The sequence below is a fragment of the Hyalella azteca genome, unplaced genomic scaffold (assembly GCF_000764305.2).
Source record: "Hyalella azteca isolate HAZT.00-mixed unplaced genomic scaffold, Hazt_2.0.2 contig14421, whole genome shotgun sequence".
Taxonomy (NCBI): Eukaryota; Metazoa; Arthropoda; class Malacostraca; order Amphipoda; family Hyalellidae; genus Hyalella; species Hyalella azteca.
This window is the reverse complement of record NW_025944307.1, coordinates 40,313-51,077: the sequence shown is the minus strand read 5'-3', so window position 1 is coordinate 51,077 and position 10,765 is coordinate 40,313. Positions and strand designations below refer to the sequence as shown.

The 10,765-nt window shown below is 35.6% G+C and overlaps 1 protein-coding gene across 2 annotated transcripts; it reads right to left on the bottom strand.

Moving 5' to 3' along the window:
* Positions 1-311: 311 nt before the first annotated feature.
* LOC108666617 (dnaJ homolog subfamily B member 12-like) lies at positions 312-8,990 on the bottom strand. Of its 2 annotated transcripts, none has more exons than XM_018153528.2 (9): positions 8,628-8,990; positions 8,237-8,301; positions 6,705-6,832; positions 5,827-5,972; positions 4,991-5,122; positions 4,442-4,540; positions 3,940-4,099; positions 3,566-3,729; positions 312-3,236 (listed from the first exon to the last, which is right to left on the bottom strand). In XM_018153528.2, the coding sequence occupies exons 1-9, from the start codon at positions 8,764-8,766 to the stop codon at positions 3,127-3,129; spliced, it is 1,143 nt and encodes a 380-aa protein (XP_018009017.1). In that variant the 5' UTR covers positions 8,767-8,990; the 3' UTR covers positions 312-3,126. The 2 variants fall into 2 exon arrangements, with proteins under 2 accessions (XP_018009017.1, XP_018009018.1); XM_018153529.2 differs by having other exon boundaries at positions 4,463-4,540.
* Between the last annotated feature and the right edge of the window lie 1,775 nt (positions 8,991-10,765).

The following is a 10,765-nucleotide window of genomic DNA, read 5'->3' as shown; positions in this document are numbered from 1 at the left end:
TCTTAACGACTTAATTTAAATAGCAATAGTGTTCTCTAACTCACGCAAAGACGAGAGTTTAGCAGAAGTTTCAAGTCCCTGTAGACGACGACGGTCTCGAGTAACAACGATGGAGATAAATAACGGCGCAAACGTACTCACTATGGTCCATAATATGTCGTTTCTGCGTTGCAAATGGTTGAATAGGATTAACAAAAAAAAAACACGATGCATTAAAACATTTACCGAAAGGATTACCGAGGTCATTACATTATATATACATACGATTGGACAATTCTCCAGTGCACTCCATAGTCCATACTATGCTCTAGTATAAGTTTTTTTCGTCACCCAAAATTTGCCTTCCTACCAAACGACGTCTTTTTAACGACTCCAGCAGCACGTTTATACCCGAGTGTGGAAACGCGCTCGTCGTAATTGAGGTAATTCGTAATGTGTAAGTATATATATTTTTTTTACCTACGAAATCTCGGTCATACAACGAAATATGTCACAGAATATACACGAGTTGTCGCCAGGAGAGACAAGAATTCCAAACTGTCGTAACCTGCCTAGCACCTCATTACCTTTGCCATGTTCAAGCCATGCCATTAACGTCTATCATTCAATTGTACATCAGCCGCATTGTATGATACAGGCAAAATGGAGACTATGAATCCACAGGGAGGTAATATGAACTATTCAAATGGAAAAAGATGAGCCCGTATTTCCAGTTTTATGAGTACAACACAAACAGTAGAACGAATTTTTCGTGATGTAAAGAAATTAAGCTTTATTATCCTCTTCTGGAGACTTTGAATCAAGTAACCTCATCACTGAAATTCACCGATATCTTTCCACACTGTTCCTTCAAAAGAAAAGCAAATAAATTTCCACTCATACTCTGCGTTCTAATCTGAATGAATACTCTTATCCAGCAACAGATTTGAACAAAATCCTTCAAACTGCAGTAGATACTCGTACAAATTAGTCGTAGTTTATGTGCTATAAATTTAACAATGTCAATACGAAAATAGTTTTCAACTTTTCATGGCGAATATTAAAATTTTTACAGAGAATGTGAATACCACGAAAGAAATTCTCTATTAAGCAAGCGCGCCTCCAGCAGAGTAGAGAATGTTAGATAATGCGACGCTCTGAGACAAACTTTGAGCAAACCAAGTGAATAACATCTACGAGATATATTAAGTATGTACATTTCTCTATATGACTATAATACACAGAAGTGAAGAATACAGTGCAGTTCTAGCCCAACACAAGCCTCTCAGCAGTAATAATACATGAAGTTTAACAGCGATGGCGTCGGAAGGTTCGAGTCAAGACTACCCGTACAAGTGGGAACCGTGAGCTACCTGATCCGAAGCTGTAGAGAGATAAATAAATATCTTGTAAACATTCTTTAGATGATATACTGAAAATCGCTTTTATGATGGCATTCTTTGCTTGATGCAAACAAATGATGTACCATTGCGATCCGGTCATCTCTTTTTTTGTCAACTCGGAACTAAACATCGCGTGGACGAACTGCACATCGAGGAACTGCAAAGAGAATTTGGTTTCTCAAGAACACTAATTCTTCAAGTCCTCAAGGTACTACATATGAACAAAATCATGACAGGAGACTGGTCGTTCATTAACAACAACCTTGTGAACTTGAAGCATTCAAACACAAAATACAGCACCGTAAAAATCTGTAAATTATTTTTTCGTGAAGTCGTTCTTTCCCTAGTCAGATATATTTTTGCGGGATTAATATTGGTTGCTTTGCAGAATTTAGCAGCCAACATATGACACAGAATGCCTTTATTGTCAATGACAACGATAATCATTAACAGGTCAAATATTTATGACGAACTAAGCACGCTCAGACGTTATGGATAAAATTATATGGACAAAATAATCTTCAACAGTAATTGTAAAATAAATAAAATCTACGGAGACTTAACACAAAATTATTCACTTGTAGACCGACAATGTATCTGTGACATACACGAGAAGACGAGTTTTCCCAACTTTCCCTAATGCCAAACCATATAGATACATAAGTTGCACTCAATTCCCTACTAATTCGACGTTATTCATAACGCCTTTTAAATTAATGGCTTCAACATTATGCCTTTCATTTTACTAATTTTTATTCCTCGGTTAAATTTTCCAAGTGAATACCGAATGATTTTTAGAAATAAAAACTTAAAATTGTTAGAAAATGACGATTGCCATTTTCTAATTGCCGATGATTGCCAAATGATGCCACTGACACAAAATCAAAGTGTTTTTGAAGGCAAGAAACACACGAGTTGTGAAATAATTCCAAGAAAAAAAAACAGTCCGTCGTCAATTCTCTGTTTGAAAGAAATTCACCAATCACTTATTCTAAGAGCAGACCATTCATCAAGAATCAATGTAGTACAGAAGGAAAGAGGCTAAACTTGGACAAAATAAATACGGTAAAATAGAGTGAATGAACATTGCAACCCAGAGGGACCACAAACGCGATTAATAGACCGCAAGAACATGGATGTCAATCCTTAAGCCTATTATATACGATCCGAGACCGAAGAAAAAGGAAGGGATAAGAGATGAAAATATTATAAGAGCGATACAGAACAGAAGACGAATTCGAGACCCAGAGTTGGAAACCCTTTTTTTATGACATATAATTTTTTGCAATACGCACATTAAAATAACATACTAGCAATATAATTTAAGATGCGTGTTACATACAGGAAGATAACTGCAAATACGACATTGAAGATGAAGGGCGCCAAGATAAAGCGCTAGGCGCAGTGATACAGAGAAAAAATGAAGATGAATAAGCATATTTTGTCATCAGTTGCAACAGAGCTCATTACCCAAAGCTCCATTTGAAAAAAAAATAAGTGTCAAACAAGAATTTTCAATGATTAGGAGAAATCCTTCTTAGTAAGTATCTCTGTAACCATTGGCAAAGAAAATTATTTCTCAGCAGTCAATACAACAGAGTATAAAGTTAAGATATATTATGTAATCAGACCTGCAGGAATTTGATGAAATGAATGAGCAGAAAGAATGAAACACTACCACTAGCATATATCTGTGATAAATTAAACTTAACACTAAAGTGAGGCAGTAGGCCTGTGAAGAGGCTCAGTTGTAGACGGCCTGTAAAGAGGCGCATGAAGGCGTCGCCATCTCCTGAGCGCGGCGGTACATAGCAGCGTCACCGAACGATCTCGCCCGCCACAACATGTTCTCCTCTGCAACAACATGCATGGCTTTTCTTCTCGCAGCCAAATAATATTATTAATTATTTCGTTCAATGTGCAGTGATGGTCAAATACAATCGATAAAATAGTAAATTATAAATAAGAAATACACAATCCTTTTATCAATAGATTTGAAAATATTTTGACTCGTAAGCTGAATTTTAAAAGTCAATAAATCTTAAATGAGAGGCTCAGCAACTAGTTAAAAATCCATGTGAAACTCTAAACCAAACCATCGAGCATCAAATCCCTAACATCAGTTATAAAGTAACATAATAGTAATTAATAAACAAAAACAGGGTCCAATCATAACAACTGACTGTGATTGCGCTCCTTGTAACAGCCGTTGCGGAGTGCAGCGATGTAGTCCTCCTCCACCTGATGCTCGAGGCGCCGTACGCTGCCTTGATACTCGCGTAGAAAGTCTGGCTTCACGTAGTAAGATACGTGCAGCTTTGGTGTCACGCGATGCTCCGTGTACTTGCTGAAAACGTTTAAAATTAGTAAATAGCGCTTGAAACATCAAATTACAAATTAAAAGATTTATTTAGAACATAAAGATCCGAAATTAGGACCTAATACTTGCAAGAATACGAAATTAACTTGAAGATAGCGTATTGAGTATCAGTCAGAAGGGATAGTAAGTCACGTCTCGCATCAACAAGCACATAAATACTCGAGCTCTAGAGTTTACCTGTTGGGGCTGAGACTGTAAATAGGATCGGCAGAGAAGAGCGAAGATGCGAGCGACATAAGAAGAATTAGGAGCAGCGGCATTATCTGCACGAGAACCGACAGGCCGCTCTGCTCGGTGTGACTCTCATGGTGCTGATGTTGGCGAGTGCGACCGCCAGCTGAATAATAAATATAAATTAACACGGGTAATCAAGTTGAGAAACACCAACAATAACTTGGAGCTAACATTATTCTAATTTAATTCTGCATTGAGCTAATATGAATGGATTAATGACAAGAAATATTTTGATCAACACTGAAAGTCTTCTTGCGGTGCACTATCTGACCTGCAGGAGAATTGCTATCCTCAGAATAGTTACAGGTGATGATGTTCGTGACATGAAAGAGAGAGAAATATATTGAGAAAACAAATGCACCCATAATTCAAAGTTTAAAATTTAAAAAAACTCTCAGTAATCAAGTGTCAAGTGCTGATATGAGTAAATGAGCAAAAAACATACCAGCACTCTCCCAGCGGTCACCTCGTCTAACGTAGACTCGACTGCTGGGATAGCCTCCTCCGAAGAATATGTTGAACAGCTCCTCTGCACTCATGTCAGCTGCAGCAATATGACGTTTTATTGTGATTAAAAACAACAAAGAGTACAATATGTTGTTACTTTGTTCCACTAGTTGAGTGGTGATGCATATATAATATTTTGATGTTCTGACCTAAACTAGTACTACTTAACACAAGCTTTTTTTGCAAGAGATAGGTTTGGAACAAGAAATAGGTTTGGAACAAGAGATACTTAGCTTTGGAACAAGAAATAGGTTTGGAACAAGAAATAAGATTGGAATAAGAGATAGGTTTGGAACAAGAGATAGGTATGGAACAAGAGATAGGTTTGGAACAAGAGATGGGTTTGGAACAAGAGATAGGTTTGGAACAAGAGATAGGTTTGGAACAAGAGATAGTTTTAGAAAAAGATATAGGTTTGGAACAAGAGATAGTTTTAGAACAAGAGATACGTTTGGAAAAAAAGATAGGTTTGGAACAAGAGTCCAACCTTCATATCCACGAGTATGGTCAAAGTGTGAGCGCCCGCTCCTCGCCTGATGCGCCGCCTCCTCAGGACCGAACAGGTCGTACTGCTTTCTCTTTTCTACATCACTCAGAACTGCGAATGCATTCCCAACAGCTGCAAGAAATATTAAACAAAAAAGTCTTGAGACATATTTATTTTATTACGATATTCATTCAAGAAAATATTGTATTATATCCTGTTAGTAAAAAGTAATACAAGTAAAATATTTTTATTGATTCCAATGCCAGTATATTGTACTTGTTTCAAAAATTTTATATGTATAAAATAAATATTATACTACATATAATTTTATAAATATAGAAATTATGTATATTTGCCTATATAAATAGCAAGTGGTATTCTAGTTCTCTTGTATTCATTTAATTGGTGTAACTTGACTACAAAAACTCAAAATTGCATTTCTGTTCTTGCTTTAAGAAACAGATCATAAGACAAAAATCATCTTAAATTATTAAAAAATCAATTGCCACCTCAATACCGTACATGCGGAACATAGAATTCTTCATACATCAGGGAGAAAGAAAAATTTTGTACACTAATATCAACACGGAAATTTACTTACCCAATTCTGAAAGCAGATAAAACAATTTGATGTATAATGTTTCAGGGACTATTAGGTACTAATACGTCAAACTAATATACCTACCTCATCAGCAGTCTGGATTTAACACACTAGTTTTGCAGACATTTGTAAACATACACCTGTTCAAGACTTCAAGACAATCATTATTATACGAGATTAAACTTGGTTCAATTTTTAAGATGAAAATGAATGAGAGTGAAAAAAAATAGAGTACCTTTGAAGGCTTCTGCAGCCCCAGGAGCTTTGTTCTTGTCAGGATGAAACTGGAGGGCCAATTTACGGTAAGCTTTTTTCAGATCAGAATCTGTGGCCTCTTTGGTCACCCCCAAGATTTCGTAGTAGTCTTTGCATTTCTTGATCCTGTTAAAAAAAACATGTGTAATACTGTAACAACTTCGATCAAGTGATGATAGGTAATATTGTACCAACTTTACTTCAGATTTACAACAGAAACCTCACATAACAGTGCGTTTAAGTATATTTATGTCAACAGAAAATGAATGAACCAAATTTATTCAGACGCATAGGCAGACACAACCAAGTTATGTATTAGTACCTAAAGAAATTCTTACAAACACCATGTTGCAAATATATATATTTTTTAACTATTACCAACATACACATGAATAAAAATAGCACAATTTTTCAAGAGATTTAAGGTTTATTCTTGGAAATTTGTATTGGGATACAGCAAAACGTAATTGGAAGTGTGCATGGATGATGGTCTGAAAACCGGAATTGCATTAGTAACTTTTCATAAAATTCTTTAATGCCTTTTAAGGTCTGCATGTCATAAAAAGCTACTTGCCTATTACTGTCATTAGATCTTGAAAAACTTTTTTAATTAAAAATACTTTTATTATCAGGTTGGTATAGATAAGTCTTAGAAGCTTGAACAAATAAACTGTTGCTGTAGAATTGTGTTCAACACAATTACAATAATTTATGGTTTATCCTAATTCAAGAATTTATGAGAAGTTAAATTCTTGTTAACAATCAATAATTAATACCAATAAATTTATAGAAATAATATATACCTGTATCTATAAAAAAGCATTACTTCCAAATGAGTGTAATAAAATTATAACTTACTGCTTGACAGCTTCAACTTGCTCTGATGTGTAAGCTTTTTCCACAGTTGAAGCTCGAGGTTCATCAGAAGAACCTGGAGGTCTGTGGCGCACACCTTCATCTCCACTCGTCCGAGGACTGGAATTATTCTGCACAAGTGATCAATGCATTGCATTCCTTTTATCTGTATATCTATGGATTTTTTAGTGTGTGCGTGTTTGTGCTTGGGTTTGTTTGCAACACAGCAATAGAAATTTACAGGTTCTATCAAACCTGTGCCTTAATATCAATTTTGTTACAAAATTAACAGAACCCTCAATTTCATTTCAAAGGTGAAATCCAAAAGCCTTATAAAATAGAATCAGTATTGAAAATATAAATTTAACATACTACAGTTATTTGAAATTAACAGAAACTATCCATTAATAAAGAACAAAATTTAATTTTATTCATAGATCAAGGGGAAATAAGGTACTTAACACTTTGTCAAATTATAATCAGTATGTACTTAAATACAGGTTTCTCTTTAATTCAAAATACAAGTTTGAAAACAATTAAGATGGCAGGATAAAAACATGCAGAAAATGTCAACATTCTGATTTGTCTAGTTTTTGAAGGTGCAAAACTACCACAAGATGAATAATCTCCTTACTTAATAGTTAATACATAGTAAATAAGTAAAGTCATTGCAAGTGCACCATCAGCAGACAGCATTCTGTCTTGTTAATAGACAATTTCATGACAGATTTGAGAACAGAAGTGTCTTGCAGACGTTGCAGTTGCAAATATGTAGCAATCTACAGTTTCTAGTTAGATACTTTCTTGGTCATCAATAATTACCATTTTCCACACTAAAAAAAAAGCGAAAACAAAATTTTCAAAGGCTCATTGTCATTTTTTATTCCATTTAAACAGACCAAATTGGAAATTTCATACTCTTTATTCTCAAAATTTGCAGTACAAAATTACAAATTGACATATTTTTGTTGAATTGAAAATTTCACACCTTACTCATGTACACTTTTGTAACAATTACACAGGAGATAGGCTAACTCTTCAAAAGTGAATTTTCAGCTCTAGAAATGGCAGGATAGCTCTAACTCTAAGCATCTATATTTATCATTCTGTCTTAAAAAGAATTTATATTCCATCATTACATACCTGTTTGCTTGCATTATTTGCATATATATTAAAAATAGCCAAATAGTGCATAGAATTATTCCTAATATAGAACAAACTCAGTTTGTTACAAAGTAATAGGCATTTTAGGAAGTCAGGAGGATAGTGCAAACTGCACTACTGCAGAAGATCTTTTGTAAAGATTTATCTTCAGCATTTAGATATTTTTCATGATCCATTGTTAAATGTTAATCTTGAATCTTGGTCAGGTAAAATATTTAGAGACATTATTTTCAGAATACTACCATCATTTTGGTCACATAGCTAACTCATAGTCATAAGTCATAACATGATGATATAATTGTAATCAGAGAATCTCAATCAATTAATTGCCAATTGATTACTAGCAAATGTATTAGGAATTAGGCTAATACCTGATTTGTATTCTTGTTAGAAGATTTACTGCCGCTACCAAATCTCTTGATAACCTCTTCAAATTCTGAAACAAAAAATTGCATTAATATTATAACAAAACGCTTAAAACAGGGACTTGACATGAGCTTCAATAAATTATGCACACATACATTTTCAAAATAAACATAATATAGGTCACTTAAATTTGGTTTGGAATTGATTCTAAAAAAAGTGATTGCAATTTGCAACAGTTAGGTATACCTACTGACTACTGTATTCCAAAATCCAATAGGCTAACGCTAACCCAATTTGATTAAACCAAACAATTTTAACATTTTCTTCATGATACCCTGAATAGCTGAGCCTGATTTACACAAAAATGTATATGTAAAAACAATTAACTATTCTTACCTTGGTACCTATCACACGGATAGAGCTTTATAGCCTTTTGAACAAATTTAACAGCTTTTTCTAAGTTGCCTTGCTCAAAATAGCTTCGAGCAAGGTCGAAGCATTTTTCAGCATCATCTTTATTTCCTTCTATAACCATAGTGAAAAACTTACTCTCTTAACTATACAATTTCTTAACGAATAAACACAATGCAATCACGTAAACAAAATAAATCTATGAACTGAGTATATAAGCTACTATAAAATAGCATCTAAGCGGATAAATTTGCAATTGCACAACGACCGATGTTGGACGACTTTACAGAACGATTTTGGCTCCGGAGGTTGAGGCATACGTGACCATTACGTTCCAAGAAATTGAATACTGACGTGTGTTTTTGACATGTTGATCATGTAACTTTGAACATTTGTCTCCGGTATTTTGGAAAGACACTGATTTAGGAATTGACTAGAAATAAATTATTATTTATATCAATGTTCCTGCCATTGATAAATTTCAATAATTTTATCAAAACTTGATTCTTGATAAGGCAACTAGGAAAATTATGAATTTATGCAGCATAATTCGTTAAAGCTTTAAATAAATTTTGAAACATACGTATATCAGGTATATGCATATGTGATACTCTCCGGGCAACACTATTTCTTTGTAGGACGTTCTTCTAAACCTCGATTTTTTGAAGCAGCGTATTGATATATATTTACTAGAATAATCTTCAATATGAGGCGATTTCAGGCGAATACTGTCGATTTATTGAAATAAGTAAAATTCTCTGGTATACACGTGAGAGCACTAACTTAGACTATTATTTTAATGTTTGTGGCTTCGCGCGGTCATATTTTTTGTCCGAGACGTCAATGCTAATCCAAGACGGGACAGCCCTATATAGTTCAATCAAGGCTACAGCCATCATCGTAGATTGTAAGTCCATATAAGATTAGTGTTAGGCATCAAATTACATTACTTATTATCTTTACTTTATTCTAGACATATGTCAAGAATTAAATCCAAATCAGTTAAAGAACAAATTTGTAACCACTGTAACACTGGGCATGGTGGCCCAGTGGTTACAGTTCGAGTACCATGAATGGCGCAGAGAGGCGTGGGTTTGATCCCAACTCTGTGCGCGACCTCCCTCCTACACACAGACGAATAGTGCAAACCCCACACAGATACTACACCAACATACTAGATACAGTACCCCCACCCCAAGGCAACACCAGCACAAAAAAACACACACACAATTATCATGAATTATGACACTTGGAACGCTGCAGCTGGCCGGCAACAACAAAGTCCTTGGGCACCCACCACCTGGCATAAGCAGCACAGAAACACAGCTCTCTAGACTGGAGAGAGTACCTGGAGAGAGTACCCCTAGCCAGGCTGCGCTGCGGCCACCACCCTTCACTACAAACATACGTAAACCGAATAGGCCAAGCATACACAGACACCTGCCCTTCCTGCCACATTCTCCTGGAATGTCCGCTTTGGCAGGACGTCAGACAACATCACCACATAACCTCGACCCTACAGCTCTGGAGCGACCCCTTGTCGGTGGTGTCGTATCTGCGCGAGGGGGATCTCTCATAAAAATGAGACCGGGGAACCACAACAACAACAACAACTCTGTGCGTCAGTTTCTGGTCAGAATGGGCGAGGAGGCCGGGCGGTTAATCACAGCAGAATTGTTACAATGAGTTGTGAGTTCGAGACTGAATGCTGTGTATGTTCTGCGATGTTAAGCATCGGCAACAGGACTACGGCCTACTAAACGCTGAAACCGCTATTATTATTATAACACGTTTGCGTTAATTTACTATTGTATGCTGTAACAGAGCCAGGTTTGCAGAGTGAAGGCCCGCAACTTTCTACTAGTACACAATAACATCACATATTGTTTTCTGGATAAGGATGCAATAAGGCACAGTAGCATTTGAAATTAAGTGCTAATAACCATATAATTAAGAGTCCCGTGCCGGCACTTGACCATTTTTTGGTTTTGCAAGTTTACTTTCCACCTAACCTAATAAAATTGACCATGAAGTTAGTTAATTAATATCAAGCGTGGTCTATGGCATTTTAGTTTCAAAGCTGCAAATAGCTACTGCATGTTGAGCGCGTGCGTTGGCTCCGG